Genomic DNA, 22,816 nt, shown 5'->3' on the forward strand with positions numbered 1-22,816 from the left:
TTACTATTATCATAAAACAACACATTTATAAGAAAGATAGGCCGACTACATCCACTAGCAAAAAGTATGGAATCATCAGTCTTGGACGAATGAGCACTCACTCAGACATTTTATTCTGTAGCTCAAACTCAGATAAAAAGCATTAAACAGTCGTAAGGTCATTCCAAAGTGCAACATCTTGGTTTTCAGAAACACTAAAAGAAATGAAGAAAAAACATTGTGCTGGTCAATAAATGTTACTTTTATAGCGCAAGTGCAGGGAAATAAATATAAAATAACTCCATTCTAGGAAAAAAAAAATGGAATCACTCCATTTTAAGCAGAAAATAAGGACACACCCGGTCAATTTCCTTTCCTTAATTGGGCACCTGCCTTAAATGACACCTGCTCGTTAGTCAGCAGTTAAAAACAGTGCCGTTATCACACCTTGGAGGGCTGCTGGAGCAAGTGGATTGGCAAGAATCATGGCTCCAACAAGGGAGATGTCTCATGAGACCAAAGAGAGAATTATCAAATTTCTTGAAGAAGGTAACTCTACACGTATGGTTGCCAAATATGTGGGCTGTTCACAGTCAGCTGTATTGAAGATCTGGACCAAGTACAAACAGCATGGGAAGGTTGTTAAAGTCAAGCGTACTGGTGCAACTAAATACTAGTGATGTGTTTTGATTGTTTTTACTTTGTCTGTTTTTCATGAGCCCATATTTTTTTCCTCCGAATGGGGTGATTCCAGATTTATTTCCCTGCAGTTGCTCTATAAAAGTAACATTTACTAACCAGCACAATGTTTTTTCTTCATTTCTTTTAGTGTTTCTGAAAGCCAAGATGTTGCACTTTGGAATGACCTTATGACTGTTTCATGCTTTTTATTAGTTTGATCTACAGAATAAAATGCCTGAGTGAGTGCTCATCCAAGACTGGTGCGTTTTTGCTAAGGGTTGTTTGTATACAGCAGATGATGGACTTGTTAAAACAGAAAATCAATACAGTAGGCCTGCACTGTTAATAATTAGTTAGGGACAAACAATTTATACAGCAACTTTCCCAAATGATTTAGCTCAGTTTAGTCCAAATTCCACTCAATCAGGAAGAAGGATTGTTCCACAGGCTGCTCCAGCAAGTCAAATGATCCTTCAGCTGCTGCTCGAGTGCTGACTATAACTGGAGATTCTTCCTCTATTCTATGCATCACCTGATCATTACTTGCACATTTCTTCCCTTGCCATTATTCCTGCTTACAAGACTGCAAACAACACTGCAACTACCGTATTATTTCAAGCAGGAACAAAACCAGAAATTTGATTGGATGTTTCTTCTTCAGAATTCTTAATGTCCGCACACTAATTAGATATGGTGCTGACCGATTGGCTATGCTTGAAAGAAGTAGAACGTTTCCTGTTGGTGCAGTACACGTAGAGAGCTGTGATAGGAACACAACTGACTACAGACACCAAAAGTATGGCAATGAAGACTTGAGCAAAAACAGGATAGTCCTTCACCACCGTCTTTCCCTGAAACAGCAGATGCATACAGTTAGTGGTCAGTCTTCAGCAAGCAATTAAAGATGGTCATCAAACCATCAGTGTGCACTTTCCTTGTATGTACAAAAGAAACGAAATACAGGTAGCCACTACTGAAAAATGTGTTTTGACATACAAGGATGAATATAAGACATAAGAACTGTTTAGCTTCCATGTCCATTTATGTATTCATATTACGTAAGTATTCACAGCATTTTTTTTTTCCCACCCGCATTTTATTTTACAGCCTTTTACTAAGGAGTGGCTTCCATTTGGCCAAGACCATACAGGCCTGATCAGTGGAGTGATGGAGTGATTGTTTTCTTCCAGCAGAGGGGGGTAAAGACCACAGAGAAGATACGCTATACCCTGCTGGACATCTACTGTACAGGCTAGCTCCCGCAGCCTCCGTGGAGCCGCCAGAACATTGCTACACATACCACACCCCAGTTGTTGTTTTTTTTTTTTACCCCAGTTATCGCCTCTTCGATCTGTTGCTCTCTGACAGGCGTTACAGGGCATTAAGAGTTGAACAAATAGATTTAGAGACATTCTCTCAAGGGCTGTCTCACCACTAAAACGCATTTTAAGTCTACCTCCAACAAAGAAGAAAAAAAAAAGAGCAGAATTCATTCGAACGTATTTAAGTGGAGCAAATAACATGATCGAGTCTCCTCGGTCAAAAAAGCTTTTGTTAATTTTTAAAGAATTTGGTGTGCAATATAAAAAAAAAAAAAATCTCATTCATTCATTCTAAATGTTCTGTTCACACATTTAAACTATTTGAGAGTTTGTACTAATGGCATAATATAAGTTTACCAGCTCCTTGTCCCATGCTTGGTAGGTGGGTGTTCCTCCTCTGATATAGTTGACAATATAGAAGATTAAGAGGACTATTAGGAGAAGAGGACTGATTATCCCCCACATGATCTTCAAGTACCAGTTTGGACGGTGGCCAATCATGTCTTCTATGGCTTTTTCAAACCTAAAATGAGCAGAGGATCATTTTGGCAAGAATTACATTGTGGCAACTAAAATGCATAATAGCAATGCTAACACACAAACCTTTTAAGTCCATAAACGTAACTGACGGCTACAATCTCAATGAGGACGACAAAGAGCATGGAAAAAGATGCTCCATATTCATTGAAAATGGTAAACCAGTAATTTCCTGACGAGGTGGTCAAGGCCAGACTGAGCAGGAGCAAGATTAGACATACTATTCCTGCAAGGAAAACACAGAACATACAGGTAACGCATAGCTCAATGAAAGAACACTTTGAGTGTGCAGTGGATAAAGTTTGGGCCATCTCGGCTGATTACTATGAAATGTCTGACACATGGCGGCCCACCACCAGGAACACTGTGCACGGGCTATATATACACAAAAAAGACAATATTGGTTAGAAGCTGGTCTGAAAGCTGAAGCGGTATTGTGTGAAAGGGCTCTAATGAAGATGTAGAATCAATATCACTTGTGAGCTGTTGGACTCAAAGGAATAGATGAAGTACAGTGTAGGTATATTGTCGTTCAACACCTGTATGAAAACTTACTCCAAAATAATGTTCATGGGACAAGAGAACCATCAAAAACAAAGAAAACAAGACAAAGTGTTTTAAACTTGACATGCGTTCAACAACTTTGTTTCCCCGTGATCACAAGCCAATTTATTAACAAAAACACAGACATGTGTTAGTTTAAACAGGAATATAAATACTGTAAGTAAATTTCAGAGTACAGTACTACTGAGGAGTAAACAATAACATAATATTGAGGTGTTTTAAGCATTGGCTTACTTTATTTTATGTATTTTCACTCACTCACACCTGCAAATGATCAGCAATCAATTAGGTTTAAGAGCCAGTCTGATCTTCATGCAGGTGCCTGATGATTCTGCTTCCACAAGTGGTACAACAGCCAACACAACTGTGTGTAGCTCCGTGTTTCGAGTGTCATTTAACCTACTGACAGATTCAACTGACACTGATTTAATGAGCTCATACAATATTGTATTTTCTATTGTATTAATTTCTTCATTTAAATTCAAAATGTTTTTGATATTTTTAGATACAGCTAATAAACAATTTAAACATGTCAATGTGAAAATCTGAGTGAAAAACATGACGGATCATAAATTAGAATTGTCTAATCCAATGAATAGAAGTTTGGTTAAAAAAAAAAAAAAAGTTAAATAAACTCCATAAATGAAATGTTTGGCGTAACAATTTAGCATTAATAAAATAAGTGCACAAATTAAATGCATAAGATTAACAATGTAGCAATCAGGGATCGATGTATAAATATATGCGTAATTCTAGATTTGTTGGGGTATTTGGACAAAACCATGCCACAGACATATTAAGACACCCAGGAGCTGTTTTAAATGGTGAGGAAAAAATATAATGTTTTGTTTTTGTTAAAAGGTCTCTGGCATCCTTTGTTAAAATATGTATGAGTGAGCCATCATATGAGACTGTTTGTGGTGTTAACGAATTGTGGAGTATACCATACACAGCTATAGTGTGCAAAGGCAATATTATATTCATATAGCATATTGGGTGAAAACTCAGTTCTTACCATTTAACACCTCATTGCTAACTTTGGATAGTATCTTAAATTCTCGTAGTGGTGTGGTGACACCGGTCACACTGCCCATCATGCTGCCCAATCCCAAAAGCAGAAGCATGGAGAAGTACAGCACTGACCATAACTGAGGCAGGGGCATATTTTGAATGGCTTCACTGTACAAAATGAAAGCAAGACCAACCCCTTCTACTGCCTGAAACAGAAAAGCGAGAGAGAGAGAGAGGCAAAAATTCAGTTATAAGAATTTATGACTGCAATCTGACTTGAGTTGGCCTGTCATGTGTTAAGATGGAATTTACTCAAGAATAAAGTGTGTATACAATTAGTGTAGTGGATGCATGTGATGTGGCACAGGAAGCAGAAACATTGCCAAAATCCAGGGGCCCAGTTATACAGGCTACATTTACAAACAGTTTTTGTTTTTTTGTAGTGTTGTTCCGATACCGTTTTTTTGGCCCCCGATACCGATACCCAGCTTTGCAGTATCGGCTGATACTGCAATAGGATATCTTAGATCGGCATGCAGTGAGCATGTCACATATCAGTGAAAGTCGTGCACGAGCAAGACGCAAGATGCTGCATCCAAAGTCCTACATTAGCGTTGGAATTAATGGTATCGGCATGTTACTTGTGAGTACTCACCGATACCGATACCACTGTTTTAATGCAGTATCGACACCTCTGCCGATACCAGTATTGATATCGGAACAACACTAGTTTTTTGTTTATTTTTTATTTTTATACATTTGTTTTCAGATTATTCACTTTTCAAAAGGATTGTGGCATTCATCAGTATATGTACTTAATTAATTAACTAATTAATAGACTAATATTTTTGTTGGCCATTGTTGGTTGGTTTCTTAACTATGCAAAAATTGCCTTGCAGTAGAGCACAAACCATGCATGAATAACAACAAAGACGCATCGATTGTGTTGTAACAGCAATGCAAGAGGAGTAGAGTGATGAAAAACATACCGTGTCTAGTTCATCATTTAGGTCACAGGTTTCCAGTTTATTGCCAATTTCAGCAAACTGCTCCGGGTATGTTGCATTGAGGGTTTTAATCCAGTCAAACACATTGTTCATGTCGATAGTGTCCTCCGCCAGATTAAAGGTATTTAGCAACAATATACGCGTCCTGGAAGACAAGACAGTAGTACTGTTCACTCTTTAAACACAGACATTGGACAAGTACTAAAACAGTAACACTATCTATTACCTAAGACTAGCACCATAATTCATTTGGTGGTATTAATACCCAAGGTCAAAATTGCTCTGATTTGAATCATCAATCACACACAACAATGAGCAAACCATACTCACCTCTCCAGGCAGTTCTCATAGTTAACTGTAGCTTTAAAGCCATAGATGGAAAAGGTGACGATGGAAGCAAAGATGGAGGTTCCACTGTTGATGAAGGAGACAATGAAGGCCTGACGCTCAAAATTGTTGTTGTACTGATTGTAGCTAGAATACGCTATGAGCCATCCTAATCCCAAACCCAGAGAGAAAAAAATCTGAGTGGCAGCATTTATCCATGCAGTGGGATTGGCCAGTTCTTCCATCTAAAAAAATGCACACATAAAGATCAACATGTAGGTAACACATTCAGGCGCAAGTTGTATATCGCTGCCGTTGGCTGAAACCTCGTAATTTCATGTTTGGTTGTCATTTTTACGAATTATTGACCAAGCTAAACTGTTGACAATGGCTTGCTGTCTTTGATGATGCAATGTTAACAGCTCCTGAAAAGTGATGATTTTGGAGGTACAAGATTTTGACCCAATGCCAGCGATATTCTCCTTAGCCATAGTAACATACTGTATATGCTATCAGTATGTGAGGCAACTTCAACATTGTACTGATGGTTTTTGTTATCATGTAATAATGGCACAATTATTACATTGTTACCTTTGGGGTGAACATGTACGTGATGCCATGGATGGCACCAGGAAGAGTCAAACCCCTAATGAGGTAGATAATGAGGACCACATAGGGAAATGTGGCAGTGAAGTAAACCACCTGCAAACAGAGGCAAACAACAAAATTTGTATTCTGACAATCCTTTGAAGACTTAATTCTGTGCCCATTTGTGTGGTTTTGGGGCTTCTGTGCGACACTCAAAAAGAAGGATCAGCCACAACAAGGTGTATGAAGAGAAGAATGTGAAAAAAGAAGACTATATACCAGAGAAAATTGAAGCAAGCTGGCTCATACTCATTCATATCATTAGTTCTTGTCAAAGGCAGAGCAAGTTTGTTTTACAGTCTTATCTTATTGTTATGCTTGTGGTGTAGTGCCAACTTCTACCTTCCCAGATGACTTTATTCCATTGTTAATGAAGAGGTAGGTAACCATCCAGGCCAGCAGGAGACACAAAGCCTGACTTGTTTGAATGCCTCCATTCTCTTCGATAGAAGAAGAAATGCCAAGTGTTTCTCTATAAAAGAAGTACTGCGTTGAAGAAGCCTTTTGGCACTCTTCTACTGGTCCTGTCAGGTTGGCATTAACAGGGCAATCTGACCAGGGCAGGACAGACTGTGAAGGCAAACCAGTGAAAGGTTATTGTTAAGGCCCCGATGAGCTTAGAATTCCATCCGGAATGTCAAATATATCCGGTAAATTAGCTCACCTGAAATGAATTAAAGAGGTACCAGAAACTCCATGCATTGATGACATTGTAGTAGATGAGAATGTACACGGATGCTACAACAGTGGCAATACCTGCAACGAGAGATTTAAAATGAAGATTATTTCTTTTAAATGTGTGGCTTTTTGCTGTTTGTTTTGTTCACAGGTGTCTGTGTGATAAATATATATATATATATATATATATATATATATATATATATATATATATATATATATATATATATATATATATATATATATATATATATATATATATATATCCTACTGTATAAAAAAAAAGTAGCTACAAACTTCAAACTAATTCAAATTACAAACTGTTCTCTACATCACAGTTAGCTTTCTTGCTAATGTAAGTGGCTGACCCAGGCACATGCCGGTTACGTCCAAATTAAGAGCATACCTTGCTGTGGTTTTACAATACAGCAGTCAAATGGTTACAGTAGTTATTTGGTTCTGTAGCTCTAAACTGTAATGCTATGTTAGTTTCAAGTAACTTACCCACGCCTCCCAAATACGGGCTAATAGCCGACCAAGCACCAATGCATCCCAAGCGCATCATTTGACCAACGGCAATCTCCATATAGAATAAAGGCACACCCACAATGAACAGCATCAGTAGATATGGAATCAAGAAACCCCCTGTTGGAGGAAGGAACAATTAAAAATATGGTCTTTACTTGGTTCTACAGCATGAAGCCATTTTTTGTGTACTAGTCTGTAGCTTCTTCGGGTTCTTCATCATTTTAAAAAATGTAATACTGTAATTTTAAAACTTCATCAGTAGGTGAATTAGTAAATGAAGTGCCATTTGCCATTTCCTGCACAGTGCACACCGCTCTACACTGCCCCCCTGTGGTGCCGGTATACACAGTCTAAATTCAGGAGGCTGCAGGTTGCATACAACGATGCTCTGAGACTCCTGCTGAAGGTCCCTCGGTGGACAAGTGCCAGCCTGTTGTTTGTGCAGAATAATGTCACAACATTGCATGCTGTCATACGGAATTCTGTATTTACATTTTTAATGAGACTTATGGACTCACAAAATAACATTTTACATGCTCTTGTAAGACCTGAACAGAGTTGTGTAAAGTACACTTCTGTGCTCTAGAGGCGCTGGAGAGTGTGTTTGTATGGATTGTAAATGTATTATATATTCTCTGTTTGTTCTCTTTTATGTTATTTTATGAACCTTTTTATGTCTGAAATAAAATGTGATTGATTTATAAATCACAAAGCAATACAAAGTCAAGATAAAACAGATAAGAGCAATGCAATAAGACTTTGACTGTCTACAAACGCGCTATATAGATGCATAATAGTAATAATAATAATAATAATAATAATAGTAATAATAATAATAATAATAATAATCATAATAATAATAATAATTATTATTATTAATTAATTAATTATTATTAATTTTTGTTATTGTTCATTTTTGTTATTATTATTATTATTATTATTATTATTATTATTATTATTATTATTATTATTATTATTACAACGGGATGTAGGACAAAAAAATAAAATTAAAACCAAAACAATATAAAAAGCGTTAATGGTCGCATTGATTGTCCTTCAGCCAACCACGTTGTTTGTTGGTTGTAGCTCAAATACTAAATATAAATGGCTCCATCAAGTCTCTTAATGTATTTGGGACATTTACTGTGTGACGTACTTACAGTAGTTTTACATACACATTCAAACACATAACGAAATAGCATAATTAAAATAAATAAATAATATTAATAGCATTAATGTAGCATTGGTTGTATGACTGAGGTGAAATTAAATTTCGGATTTTCACAGGCAGTGTCCTTTTTTTCCAGTTTCATGCTGCTCTTGTTTTATTTTATATTTGTGTGTCGCTTAAATAATTATGTCATTAAGCCTTATCGCCATTGCCATACCTCTAACTAGAGATATAGCGATAACGGCAATATCGTGATATTGTGATATTAAAACTGCCACAATATATCGTCGTCATGTCACGATATTAAAAGCAGCACATCTGTTAACACATTCACTGCCAGCCCAGCAAAAATGCATTATTTGACGTCTTTTTCCGTCAATGGCAGTCAATGAGTTTAAAAAAAAAAGAAAAGTCAGGTTGATTTCCATTTGTGCAGTTCTGGTGGCTAGTTTTCTATCCAACCATCTATTTTCTTGACCGCTTATTCCTCACAAGGGTCGCGGGGGGTGCTGGCGCCCATCTCAGCTGGCTCTGGGCAGTAGGCGGGGGTCTCCCTGGACTGGTTGCCAGCCAATCGCAGGGCACACAGAGACAAACAACCATCCATACGCACAAGCACACCTAGGGACAATTCGGAGCGCTCAATTAACCTGCCGGAGTAGCTAGTTTTCTAGTGCAGTTTAATTTTCACAAGGCATGTTTTGGCCCTTCTATGTCTAAAATCCACATTAATGGTCAGATGAAGGCGCACGTAATACGCTTGTGAATTGAGTCAATATGTGGAGAAACTCTTATTAGGGATTGTAGGTTGTTTATATGCATTGCTGTTATGTACAACAGTACAATATTGTGTGTTTGTTTTAGTACGAGCTTTTTTTTCTTTTTTTTTTTTTTACCATATTGAGACTTCTTTATATCGCCAACCTCCCTACAATATTATGATTATCGTATCGTGACCTTCATATCGTGATATCATATCGTGATGTTTTGCATATCGTTACATCCCTACCTTTAATAGGTGGCTAGGCTGCACGCTGTAAACATAGAGCCTTTTGTAGTTATGAGAAGGACATTCAAGATGGATGACTTTAGGGATTAGAAAACGTGCCGCTATTTCCTCAACATACAACAAGCTGCCATGACAAAAATGATGTCGTCATGTCTCACCTCCACCGTGCATTTGGCACAGGTATGGGAATCTCCAAACGTTCCCCAGTCCAATCGCATAAGAAATACAGGCCAACAGGAACTGCAGGGAATTGTCCCAGTTGGGTCGAGCATCCTTCTCCATGTCCGTGCCTCAAGTGAACGTCTTCTCTTATGGCTTATCAACAGGTTGGTGAGGCGATTGACCGCCATCAGCCTTTTAACAGCGCTGTGACTGGAACTTGAACGGTGGCAGGGTGTGGGCCTGAAACTTGACACTTTATTATCCCAATAATTATTTTATTTTGTTCATGTATAGGCCACATAGAACAGGTCACAAACATTTGGAGATTGTGACGGTTGATTTCTCTATTTGTGGATCCAACAGCGAAGAGGAGACAGATGGTAGCCTAAGACTTGAGGTAGTGTGGAAAGACAAAAGCGGCTGATTGTAACGCTTTGTAAAGAGCTGTCTGCATCCTGGGACCAACAGAAAGGGACTAAATGGAGGCAAGTTGAGTGAATGGGGACCTCTACCTGGACAAAGCGATCAAAATTTGCAAAACCCAGGAAATGTTAGAGCTCCTTGCGACCGGCTCAATCTTCACTGGGTCAGGCTCGAACTGCCGGATGCCAAAATGTCACAAATGTATTTTTCCATAGCCTCGCTCAGGCCAAAACAGGGTATACAATTTCCTAGAAGGAAGGGCAGCTCCCGCGGGGAGATCAGTGGCACAGTCGTAAGGGCGCTGGAGGGGCAGGGTGCAAGCTGGCTCTTAACTCAAGATGGTAGATAAATGGTACTCTGAAGAAGTCAGAGGATTTGGGGGAGAACAGCAAGTTCTTGATTGAGCTTTTTTCATTGCTTTCCGCCATTTTTTTGTTTGGTAGCCAAAAACATTAGCTTAGCCATAATGCACCATTCAGCCCAACCCAGACTCCCTTGGCGGCAGAGGGAAAGAGGAACATTGCCATGCTTTGCTCTTCTGAGTTTTATCGTGCTGTGCTTGTCGTGCTGGGGTGCTGTCGCCGTACGGCCTCGTGTATCACCTCCCAATTTCCCCTCAGTGTCTGACCCGTATTACGGACCCTTCAATTTGAAAATTGTTACCCTCTTAAAATAATTGCCAGTCATTGTTTGTTTTTTTGCTGCAATAATTATTAGATTTTTTGCCTAAATCATCTTCTCGTGATGCAAATCCATCCATCCATTTTCTTGACCGCTTATTCCTCACAAGGGTCGCGGGGGCTGCTGGCGCCTATCTCAGCTGGCTCTGGGCAGTAGGCGGGGGACACCCTGGACTGGTTGCCAACCAATCGCAGGGCACACAGAGACGAACAACCATCCACACTCACGCACACCTAGGGACAATTCGGAGCGCCCAATTAACCTGCCATGCATGTCTTTGAAATGTGGGAGGAGGTGATGCAAATGGTTCAGATTTTTTTTTGTGTTGCCGGAGAAATTAAAAAAAAAAAAAAAATGACGTAAGAGATTATTTTAAGAAGGTATCGAAATACTACTTCCTCAGGCCCTGACAATCGTCATCACTTTGCATTCTGTATATGGGGGAATTGTGATTCAAAATAGAAATGGAGAATGGAAGAAATGAATGCAACTGGTATAGTTTTTATAATCAGCAATCAGATTGATTTCTGTTCATCCTTTTGGGCCAAACCTTCCAAATTTAAAATTATTTTTTCAAAATTCTATACTATTGGTAAGTCCACAACTGTGGGTGACATTTTTACAAATTATTGGCCAATCTAAAATGTTGAAAATGGCTCATTCTCTTTGGAGATGCAATGTTAAAGCTGCTCAATGTAGAAATTTGTCAAAAGATCTTTACAATAGCCTTTTTGTTAGACCATTAATGACTCAAACATCTTCTAGATTAACACTTTAGTTGTTCACAGTGGGTACTCTTGCAAGCCTCTCTGGCCAATAGTTTTCAGACTGGATTCGGGTTTGAATTTCCCGCCGTCTGCGTGATGTCACACATGCATTGTGTATGTTAAGAAGGGAGTGTGCAGGGGCTCCAAGTGGAGGAGTGGAACCGACACTTGCCTTTGGTGCCGGTTGGCGTGGGTTCGATCCTAGGCCCATGGATGTGGCCTACATGAAGTAGGCCACGCGTGTGAGTGTGAGTGTGTGTGTGTGTGTGTGTGTGTATATATATATATATATAAAAGGGAGTGTGCATTTAATTTTTTGGTTTAGCAATTCTAAATTCAATTTCCTGCATTGAGCAGCTTTAATTGTTGAACAAGCACAACGTTTTGGGGCTCTTCTGTGTGGAGGTACAATGTTTCGGCCTGGCACTAGCTATATGTGACATGTTTAATACTGATATTGACTGATTAGGTTGTTATATTGTTTATTTCTTTATTGAGAAAAAGGGATGGGCGGTTTCCACAATCAGAACTGATTAACGTGATCCTTCCTCCCAAGATAGCAGGGACGTCTCAAGGATTTTTTTTCCCTCTCCTGGGGCTAAAGAGGGGCTTGACCAATACATGCAGCTGATAAAACAACGTATAAATATATTTTAGAATACTGTATAAAATAAAATGCTGGCAGGGCTAACTGGGCCAACACAGATTTCTATAGCTCCCCTAGCCCCGGTGCCATTCCTGCAAGACAGATAAAATAGATCTATCTATATACAGTATCTCACAAAGTTGAGTATACCCCTAACATTTCTGCATGTTTAATTTAATATTTTTTTTATGGGACAACACTAAAGAAATGATAGACAGTAAATTCTTAAGAGTAAATTTGACTCTAGTTAGAGTGGGACCAAATAGACTGTTTTAGAGTAATACTTACACTTGGAAGAGAGTAAAATAAAGAATTTGGGGAAAAAATAAATAAAAGTGACTCAAGGGTGGTGGAAGGAACTCACGACTTTGGGAGCTTGGGAGATAGCTGATCTAATCCCTGAGCCACACAACTCTTGCTTTCTGTTAGTGTATTGCTTGGGTCAGCTGCAGCTGATTCCATGATTTCATTGAACCTTCTCCAAGAGACCAACAACAGTAAGAAGGCCATAGCTCAGGTGGTAGTGTGGCAGTCTCCTAAGCTGAAGGTCGTGAGTTCGTTCCTAAACTCTTGATTGACCCCCCCTTTTTTTAACTCTGTTTCTAGCGTAAATTTTAGGCTACTCTAAAACTGAGTCTATTTGGTCCCACTCTAAATAGAGTCAAATTTACACAACACAATTTACTGTGTACTTTGACATAATGAAATGTAGTCAGTGTACAGCTTATATAAGTGTATTTTTCCCCTTAAAATACAACCATTCATCGCTAAACCCCTGGCAACAAAAGTGAGCACAACCCAAAGTGAAAATTATTTTGTGTGGCCACCATTATATCCCAGCACTGCCTTAACTCTCTTGGATATGGACTTCACAGGTTGCCACTGCCATCCTCTTCCACTCTCTGCCTCTTTAGCAAGGCAGTGGTGATCTTGGAGGTGTGTTTACGGTCATTATTATGTTGGAAATGAATACTGTCCAGTGGCCTAGTTTCTAGAGGTAAGAGATCATGCTGTGCTTTCAGTACAAGTTGACATTCATGGTTCCTTCAATGAATTGTAGCTCCCCAATGTTGGCAGCACTCATTCAGCCCCACACCATGACACTCCCACTAGAATTTGTAGGCAAGACTCACTTGTCTTTGATTCCTCACCTGGTTGCCACACATACACTTTACAGGCATCTGACGTTTATCTTGGTCTCGTCATACCACAGGAAATTTTTCCAGTAATCCATGTCTTCAGCAAGGTCTTTGTTGGCTTTCTTGTACATAATCAATAGGTGACACCTCCCCTTCAGGGTTCAACTATTAATGGTTGTATTTTGAGTTATTTGTAGGGAACAATTTACACTCATGTATTGCATCAAAGTGTCACTTCTTCAGTGTTATCCAGACATCCATTATCTATCTCGTAAAAATACATCTTAAATATCAGCAAAAACGCGAGGGGTGTACTCACTTTTGTGAGATACTCAAGTGTGTATGTCCCAATTAGTGGGACGAAATGAAATCTTAAGTAGGTCCCACAGTTGTCCTCTAAGAAAAGGTAGTGTGACATTGGATAAGCGCTAACTCCAGAAGTTCAGTGTACATGTCAGCCTGTTCCAGACTGTCCTGTCTCTGTGTTGCAGCTGTGTGGATAGCAGCAGGTCCATGCACGCACAGTCTTGCGTGCCTTATCATACGGGTGGCGGCCCTGCTGACACCCCACCATCCTCGATTCTCCCCTCTGTACTAGTAAAGGCTCCAGGCCTGATGATGATGTTGGGGGTAAAGCGATGAATAGGCAGAGGATGAGGTGGTGAGCTCGCTAGGGCGGAGCTGCTTTCCACACGCACACATTCAGTCCTGCTTTTCTTTCTGGACCAGCTTCGGCGCATCAACAAAGTCCCGTCCGTTGAAGAGGATGAGGCCGCCTGTAACTACGCTGGCCATTCCCCAGAACAGGACGTAAGCAAGAGTCTCCGTCCATGTGTCGCCTACAGAGGAACATCAGAATTAAGTAACATATTTTTCTACATGTACTCAATCGTGTTTTTCACTTTAATAATAGTCGTACCTGCCATTAGCAAGCAGATGATACACATGGAGAACGCTACCACCATGATGATAGGCAACTGAGAAAAAAAAATACAAGTTGCATTAAAATAAAAAAAGGAAGTTAAGTTGTCTAAGTCTCACCGTCAGAAATTTCCAATCTTTGGGGTCACGCAGTGGTGTATCCAAATCAGCTTCATCCACAGCAAAGTTACCAAGGAACAGGTCTATAGAGTCCTGTGTTATAAATAAAAAAAATACATAAATGACTGAATAAATCCAAATGCTTGCATTATTCAGACAGACCTACGGGCCAATAAAATAAATAAAACACATTGGTTCTGATCAAATTCACTCCATTTAAGAATGGGGACTTGCGTTTGAGTGAGTTTGCTTCAGAAACAGAGCATTTTTATGACCTCTATGTAAAGATTAAATTATACAAGAGAACCTATTTAAAATTTTAGACTGTTGTGCATATTAATTTGGAGCCGTGTATTTTGAATAATTTAGCACAAAACTAATAATTGTCATCATGCAAAAATCCCCACTGTTATAGAAGTTAATGTTAATCAAATATTGTTATTTCATGTGAATTGTATTGTCTATATAATTTGTAACATAGCATAAACAGAAATATTGGCATTAAATTAGAATTGGGAACTTGGACCAGTCGTCTAAATAGCGATAAATACAATAAATAAATTAAGTGAACAGGTATGATTTCGTATAGGTTTTCGTAGTGGTGACATCATCCTGCCTGAGAAAAGCTAAGCTACTTCAGTATCGCAGACAACATGAATAAAGTATTTTGTACTTCAGTGCTGAGCTGAAACTTCAGGTTTTCAAGTTGAATCGAATAGCTATAAAATTTCACTCATCAGACAGCATTTCAAGTTGTCAATATTATTAAATCACGGTATGTACAAACCATGTACAGTATACTTTCATGTGAACTCTCACGGCTTAGATCGGTGATGCATTCCGTCATAAACGATTAAAGTGATATCGTGGAGCTGCACGTGTTCACGTGCATGTTGTTCAGAGTGTAACCTGGAATAAAATCTGAAATGATAACAATAGCAATGGATAAATCTAATGGATTCAAAGTGCGGCTTTTGTTTTAGAAGGTTATGAAGCCTCTAAATTACAGAGCGTGATGATTCCTGTACTTTGGACACGTTGACACTTGAGTTGGGAATTTCTGGCACGAGGCCAATTTGATATAGCTTGATCAGGAGTGGGCAATTAATTTTGCAATGAGGCCAGATGAGAAACTGGAATGTTTGCCAAACCAACATGCTATCCTCAAATTTGTCTATGATTTTTAATTAATTTAGAAAAATCATATTGTCTTTGTTTAAATAAAATACTACATGCGTAGAAATGAGACCAACATAAATGATTAAAACGATTTTTCCCATCCTAGCTATATAACTCAATTTAAACAAAATGAGAGGGGAAGTTAAAACAAATAACTGAGATAACATTTGCACAAGTGCACACGCCCTCTTCTAAATGGGGAAATGGTTGTGTTCAGAAGTGTGAAGCAATCACATTCAAACTTATGTTAAATGGGGGTCAGTACACACCTGCCACCATTAAAATTGTCTATGATTGAGGCTAAATAAATGGTCACTCACTGTCGACTGAAAATGACAACACAGTTGCTGAGGAGTCAGGCATTGAACAATCACGGCTCACGTTCAGAAAACAGGTGCGTCCTGATTTTGTTACCTGAGCTACTGTGATGTCATTTTAAGTCGAAAGAAAGTGGAAAAATGGCTGCCCCCTGGTGGATTTTGCTGCTTAAACAAGAGAAAATAATCTACACAAACAATATTTTTTAGCCAAAAGGGGTCAAGTCAAGTCATCTTTATTTATCTTGCACACAGGGTGCCAATTCAACCTAGTAGCTAAACAACTGAAAAGCTATTTTGATGTTGCAAATAATAATACGAAGATCATTCCTGCCCAAAACTACTGTTTTAAGGTTGCAAGCATAACATTACGTACGGAGATCTTGCTCTTGTTAAGGAATGAACAATTAAAGGAGTAGAACCTGATAAATTTATACTTCTTCCTACTCCTTTTCAAAGACGTATGCGTAAAGGTGTTAGTTAGTTCATGACTGGGTTGATTACTGTGAAACTTCATCTTGTGTTGCTTTTGTTGATGCTTTACTACTGTGTATGTTTGTTTGGTATATAGTTTGTCTTTACAAGTGTACTTTTATTATTAGTTTGTTTGTTTTTTTCCTCTCTTTTTTAATGTACATGTTTCAAAGAATAATAAAAAAGGTTACATCTCATGCAATCAATTGCTAGTCTCGTGTAAGCTGGTACACAAATTAAGAATCGATGTATCAAAGGATTGCTGGCTGATTTTTGTATCAATTGACAAGTTTGAATGTCTCTCCTTTATGAACGTATAACAGATAGAAGTGGTTTATTGTTCCCAACCCTATTTTGGCACAGAAGCTGCCTAATTCAGAATGTTTGTTGCTGATATTGCAGTTATGAATTTGTTCTGGCTGAGCTGGTCCTTCACACACCACTGTGATACTTTCTACATTAATGTAGAAGAAATATTAATTTAAAAAAAAGGTTGTGCTTGTCTGAATAATGTGGACATATTGTACCTGTCTAAATCCATCAGAAAAGTTGTTTTTGTAATATCGGATCATGGAGTTACAGCCGTCCATCAGCAGCCCCCACTGAGTTCTCTTGCCTGTCCTAAAAAATAAAAACTTATAAATGTCTTAAATTTCTCCAGGGGAGTTGTAAGAAGTAATTGATGATGATATAATACATTTAATTCACACTTCAACTGAAAATAAAAACACACGTGATTGTGTTCAACAGGAAAGAACAAAGTAGATAACTTTGTATTTGCATAACTTCATTTAACAATGTTGGCAATTGTTCAGTAGGTGAACGACTGCTGCAGTCAAGTTGACCAATAGGATGACTGTATAAATACTGTATATAGATGACAGCTGCTAATAACTAACCTGGTGAAGTCGGTCTTCAATGCTCCAGTGCCTGCATATTGTTTAGCACATGCATCTGCATTGTCAGCCCAAGCTGTGGGTAAACAAGTCGGGAACGGAGGTCAAAAGCAAGACCACACTATTATTATTAGGACTTGAAGAGAGTGAATGCCTGTATAATAGTACACAAAGTGAACAAAAACTAGAAGCTCACCATTTTTGTACATCTTTTCAAAGTCTGCTTGATCCTCAATGTGCTGGTTCATGTGGAGGACCCCCATTTTCTGTCGTGAAATAGCACAGATTTAAGTACTCAAGAAATCATTGGACTTGTTTGTTCACCGTTCATCTTAGAACAAATCACTGGCAATTTTCCCCCAGTTTTTCTGACATGGTTGTGCTGCCAACTATTGGAGAATAACAGTTCCGTTCCTAGTTCATCTGTTTTTAGAACTGTATCCACTGTTTGAAGCATGACCGTCCTACCTGCAGCTGTGCTTGCAGTGAGCGTCTGGCCAGCAGGCTCTGGATGACATTGGTACGATCCAAACAGTCCATGCAGTTGCTCCGAAACGTACCCTCTTGGTTTAACAGTATGTCCCCATCTGAATCCACCAGGAAGTACCTGTGCCCCGAAAAACACAATGTTACAAAGCGTTCCTCCCAAATAAATGCAGAAGCAAACTGACCCAAATTCCTCCTGGATTTCAGCAACCATGTCCAACAAGATGTGCAAACGATGCCACCTCATCCGACTGCACTCTTTGTGGAAGTCAAATGCTATGTACCTTAAAAAAAACAAAAAAAAACAAGCATTGTTGAGCGAAAAGATTAATCGAGACATAAGTGAAGAGGAATGTGCAAAATAGTTGACTCTTACTTAATGGTGCCGTTTCCTAAGCCGACCACCATCTTTTCAAAAGTCTTCTCCAGTGGATTTTCTGAACCTTTCTGGTTGATCTGAGGGAGAAAAAAAACAACAAGAAGTAGCCTTATTGAAAGCGTATCCATCGGTCTTTCCTTTGATCCTTCCTCTGGTTTCCTGACAACTTCACGACTGGTGGAACTCTGAAGTATCCGGTTAAGGTGAAGGGTTTGGGATTTTTAACAGGTTTCAGGTGAATTAAAGAGCACAAACTCACACAAACTCACACAAACATGCAAAAGCAAAAAACAAAAATAGTAATGATGATGACATTGTTGACTCAGGAAGGCTACCGAATGAATAATACTGAGCTCTCAAGAAAAAAAAAAAGCGTAAACCCCGCCACCCCCGCAAATAAATTACATTTTTTTTCTTTTTTTTAACGATGAGTTTGTATCATAATTTAGGTGATTTTAAATATGTTTTGAATGAGTGAGCACTGACTATAAAAAAAAAAATTAAGTAAGACTAATACTGTCAACACTAATTATTACATCTTACCAGATTCAATATAACTTGTTTCCCATACAGAATGATCTGTGAGTCGAAGTGTCTCTGGAATCCATCCAACTGAAGCAATAAAGAGCAAGAATAGGCGAACCACATGAGTAAATTACCAGAATCAAAAGTCTTTAATGAGTACAGTAATGAAAAAGTGTAGTTTACGTGGTTGACTGTTTTGCTGATCTGTGGTCTTGGCTTATACTTGAGGTTGGGTCTTTGGGACCAGTAGAAAGGTATTGAGCCTCTTGTCTGAAAAAGAGATAAAAGAAACAATAAATACATATTGAGGAAATGTAATCATTATTTTAAGGTGGCTTCGGCTACAAGAGACATTTAGCAAAGCAGCTGAGCCAAGCGGGAATGATCGCTGCCTCCAGACACACAGCAGTGGTGTCCTTGAGTCAGACATGGACACTCCAAACTGCTGCCTGGGTGTTTAATAGTCCCCTGCTCTATCGTGTGCCACTAACTGTGTTTACTGTGTCCACTAGTTTGATGGGCCAAATGCATAGGTCATAATATGACTGGTCTTCAAAATACAGTCCTTTTCTTCAAAAAATAAAAATAAAATACAGCCCTTCACGGCCCATCTGAAAATCTCTCTAATGGGATTCAATAGCTCACCTGAACAAAGGAAGCCTTAGCACTGTTGTACTGCACTATCTGCTCGGTTTCCACATAATTAGCAGCATGCCCCTCGGAATCAATGCCTGGCAACGAAAAAAGAAGTTACAAACATGGTGGCCTATTGCCTGATGAAGCAATACTTTAAGTGGACCTCATGTCCACTGGATGTGGCTGCATTTTAACACAGATGGTTGGTTGGGAAAAGAACAAGAGTTAACATGTTTGGACATCTTAAAGTACAGTAAAGAAAGGACGAGTTGTGGTTATTGTACGAATAAGTCGCCAACTTCACTCTTAATAACACACTGCTATGGCAGTGTGGATTAGAGGGTGACACGGGAGTCCCATCACACTCGCACAGCAAATAACCTGTCCCGTCCCAGTCCTGGACAATAACAAAAAACAAAACAAACAATCCTGTCCCGTCCCACTCCCGGTGAAAACAACTCCTGTCCCATTCAGCTCCCATCACAGAATTACTCTCACTTCTGTACTGCTCCCATTATGCAGGTTAATTCCATCATTGAATAAATAAAAATAAAAAAAAAAACAATTTAAGTTGCCTTTTACTCATTTATTGAGAAGTTTGTTGCCCCTTTTCTCCTCATGGTCTGTTTTTTTTTCCCGAACGGATATTGAATTAATCCCGCTACCATCTGTTCCTGTGAAGTTTTTATACTGTCCCATCCCAATTTCATGATTAAAGTTAAGGTTCACTCCTATCCCGCGGGAATCCCGTGACCCGCGGGATTCTTGGGGAAAAAATAAATAAATTCTAGTGTGGATATTGGATAACATAGTTAGTTACCTCGGACATAGTAGCGAACGCCAGCTCTGAAACAGCTCCTTCTGGAGATGATACTCCAATCAAATAATTTCCCATTGATGCAGCTTGATTTCATGATGATGACTGGTAAAAATATATGTTAAGAAAGCAGACGTGTAAAGCTCCTCCTACCTACCATCTAAGTGACTTAGGGTGAGAGGTGGGTACACCTTGGACAGATCATGCGAAATCTCACAATCATATATGACAGTGTACCAATAAATGAAAGAAACTAGTCATTGGTACATAAGGGGGCATGCTGTCAAGCACTCAACAAAAAGTGGCTGAGGGGAGGAATAAATAGCAACTATAGAAGGATACATCCATGGATAACAGGGTACACAAACTTGTGTAACTGTTAAAAAAAACAAACAGGAAAAACGGTCACACAGGCTTTCAGGACTGGGTGCCTCAATTCTTTCAAGTTAAAATGTATCTATGCAATATTAGTGACATGAGAAGACTCACATTTATATCCTATAAAATGAAATCAAAATAAGTTTACCTCAGGCTGTGCAATGAATTCCCTCAACAGGTGGCCATTCCAGACAAAACGCTGATCTGCCTGTAAGTAAAAGTAAAAAAAGCGGTTCTAAACACTTTTTTCCCCATTTCTCCTGTTATATAGTTATTCCTTCTTGGCATGAGGCTATTAATGACAAGTTTTGTTTGAAACCATCTGTATTTTGTGTTCTTCCCATTCCTGCTGTCAAATGGAGGTCTGTCCACCAATCAATACAAAAAAGTGTGTTTAATCGTTGTGGTTGGAAAAACAATTATTGAATAGCGCAGAACAGATTGAAACACACAACACGTGGAAACAAACTGTACCCTTTGGTGGAAACATAGTTTTAGATTTGTGATGTGGGCAGAAGCAAAACTCCAAGCTCAATAAGATGACCCAACGGATGTGAATATAAGTTAAAATGTAAACTTGGCTGCAGATAACTCATTTAAATAGGTCAGTGGAAACTCAGCAACCCATAAAATGACCATACCACATGCAGGAAATTAATTGCCCCACGCACCCTCTCAAGAAGGCTCATCTCCTGAAATTCAGGACTGGTGTTGGCCAGGCGTTGCAGAGTGTGGGTAAGGTCGTAGTCGGTTGCAAAGTAGAAGCTGTCTGTATGTAGTACATTGTTGATCATGGACAAGAAGGTCTTGTTGTCTAGCATCTGTAAAATAATTTAAACTAAGTACTGCAGGACTCAACAGAGGCTTTCTGTAGTTTGTTATACTTGCTGCCAAAACTTGAATAACCATGTTAAAAGCGACGTCTGCATTATATTTCTGTTTCATTGTATGTTTAGGATTGAAACAAACCTTTACAGAAATCGTCAAAAGCTACAAGTTAGGAAAGAAGTGACATGACAAAAACTAGGGTCAGGAGTGCAATCATTGCAGTCAAAGAGGGAAATTCCACCTGGTTGTCAGTTAAGTGTAGTATTGTCTTCTTATAGGAGATGACGTCAAAGTCCAGAGCCTTCCATACAGCATGGCCCAATAGGTCCCCCACCTTCTTCTTCTTAGTGATGATGACCAGGTACATACCTAAACAACCAAGACGCTTGATGAGAATATCAGGACTGTGTAAGTGTCTAAGACATTTCACAGTTTACAACTTAACATACTACCTGCCACCAAACGTATTGTCCCCATGAGTCCACATATTGGCCTGGTCTCAGCAGATGCAGGAATGTCCTTCTTAACTGTGGACCATAGCGGGGACATACAAGGGCAATAGTTAGTGTGCACAAAATCCAAACCTTAATATGTGAATATCATTCAAGTCGTGAACATACTCATTCATGAATAGTGACGTCACAAATTCGTAGTTTTACATGTTTACAGAGAACGGATGCCTACCTGTGAGCGTCATCTCTGTTGACACCCTATCGATGGCCAAGACGTCCACAGAGCCATCGTCGCAAGCCTCGATGTAAAATTTATCCGCTGTAGTGCGCCTGTAATGGGCAGAAGAAGAGCTGCTAACACCTCTCGTTTCATCCTCGCAAAAGAAAGCAATTCCACAGTAACGAACTAGAACAGAAAAGAAAAGAAGGGCAGTGTCTAAGGCGTACAATTGGTTATTTAAAAAAAAAACTGATGGTTATTGTTGAGCGCTCTAGTAACACATACATGGACTAAGTACAAACTAGGAAACAGATGGTGCCATATTCATCAAAACATTGAAATTTGTCTTAAATCAGCAAAGCCAACAAAACCTAACACTGATCAATGAAACTTTGTCGAGTGTCAAACGTGTTCTCGTCACAGCAACACCGTAACGTACGAGTTAAAACAGTAGCGGCTGGACGCGGTTAGATTCAACCCGCCACATTTCACTTATAACGCCTACACTTACTTGTACTACAAAACAAAGCAACATGATATTGGCAGAATAGCTGCCAGCACTTACAAGTTAAAACTCTCATAGGTGCTCGCCATCTTTCATTCAGTAACCTCGTCCGTGACGTGTCAGCCCACACCGACTACTTCCGTCATCAACAATGTGAACTCATTGTTACTGCGCATGCGCCAAACAGATCTCGTAAACAGTTGAGATGGCTCATGCTCATGAAATACCTGCATTTTCTTGTCGATTTTTTTTATTTTTATCCCGAATTGCATTTTTGTCATTAATATGGCTTGGATTTACGGTGAAAAACATTTACACTTTAACAATCAATTCGTAAAAATTGTTAGTTAGGCCAACATCTTATTTTGTTATCTATTTTTTTGCAAATTGCCCTCCTGTCAAA

The 22,816-nt window shown here is 39.0% G+C and overlaps 2 protein-coding genes across 4 annotated transcripts; both read right to left on the minus strand.

The window, feature by feature from the left end:
• Positions 1-1,340: 1,340 nt before the first annotated feature.
• On the minus strand, positions 1,341-13,795 carry LOC144022386 (sodium- and chloride-dependent transporter XTRP3-like). The gene is made up of 12 exons (XM_077527139.1): positions 13,732-13,795; positions 9,621-9,752; positions 7,259-7,399; positions 6,741-6,832; positions 6,419-6,646; positions 6,020-6,130; positions 5,432-5,673; positions 5,084-5,246; positions 4,099-4,300; positions 2,586-2,745; positions 2,340-2,505; positions 1,341-1,511 (listed from the first exon to the last, which is right to left on the minus strand). The coding sequence occupies exons 1-12, from the start codon at positions 13,793-13,795 to the stop codon at positions 1,341-1,343; spliced, it is 1,872 nt and encodes a 623-aa protein (XP_077383265.1).
• LOC144021854 (phosphatidylinositol-3-phosphatase SAC1-B) lies at positions 12,797-22,577 on the minus strand. Of its 3 annotated transcripts, none has more exons than XM_077526049.1 (20): positions 22,474-22,577; positions 21,921-22,018; positions 21,689-21,763; positions 21,478-21,605; positions 21,080-21,229; positions 20,557-20,616; positions 20,373-20,406; positions 20,034-20,135; positions 19,223-19,308; positions 18,761-18,847; positions 18,596-18,664; positions 18,050-18,129; positions 17,859-17,957; positions 17,656-17,794; positions 17,384-17,453; positions 17,191-17,263; positions 16,819-16,912; positions 14,322-14,414; positions 14,200-14,257; positions 12,797-14,119 (listed from the first exon to the last, which is right to left on the minus strand). In XM_077526049.1, exons 1-20 carry the CDS (start codon positions 22,500-22,502, stop codon positions 13,983-13,985), a joined length of 1,761 nt encoding a protein of 586 aa, XP_077382175.1. In that variant the 5' UTR covers positions 22,503-22,577; the 3' UTR covers positions 12,797-13,982. The 3 variants fall into 3 exon arrangements, with proteins under 3 accessions (XP_077382175.1, XP_077382174.1, XP_077382176.1); XM_077526048.1 differs by having other exon boundaries at positions 21,921-22,094; positions 22,474-22,545; XM_077526050.1 differs by lacking the exon at positions 22,474-22,577 and adding an exon at positions 22,420-22,466.
• Between the last annotated feature and the right edge of the window lie 239 nt (positions 22,578-22,816).

This window comes from Festucalex cinctus, chromosome 7 (assembly GCF_051991245.1).
Source record: "Festucalex cinctus isolate MCC-2025b chromosome 7, RoL_Fcin_1.0, whole genome shotgun sequence".
NCBI classification, from domain to species: Eukaryota; Metazoa; Chordata; class Actinopteri; order Syngnathiformes; family Syngnathidae; genus Festucalex; species Festucalex cinctus.

Bases quoted from the DNA above. Each gene is read 5' to 3' on its own strand.
- LOC144021854 (XM_077526048.1), bottom strand. The intron at 20,617-21,079 runs GTGCGTGGGGCA...TTTTACTTACAG, and splicing joins AGATGAGCCTTCTTGAGAGG to GCAGATCAGCGTTTTGTCTG. The intron at 17,454-17,655 runs GTAGGACGGTCA...ATTTCACGACAG, and splicing joins CACTGCAAGCACAGCTGCAG to AAAATGGGGGTCCTCCACAT.
- LOC144022386 (XM_077527139.1), bottom strand. From the start codon at position 13,795: ATGGACCTGCTGCTATCCACACAGCTGCAACACAGAGACAGGACAGTC. The intron at 6,647-6,740 runs GTGAGCTAATTT...TTGCCTTCACAG, and splicing joins ACCTCTTTAATTCATTTCAG to TCTGTCCTGCCCTGGTCAGA. The intron at 1,512-2,339 runs GTAAACTTATAT...CTGCTGTTTCAG, and splicing joins AAGCATGGGACAAGGAGCTG to GGAAAGACGGTGGTGAAGGA.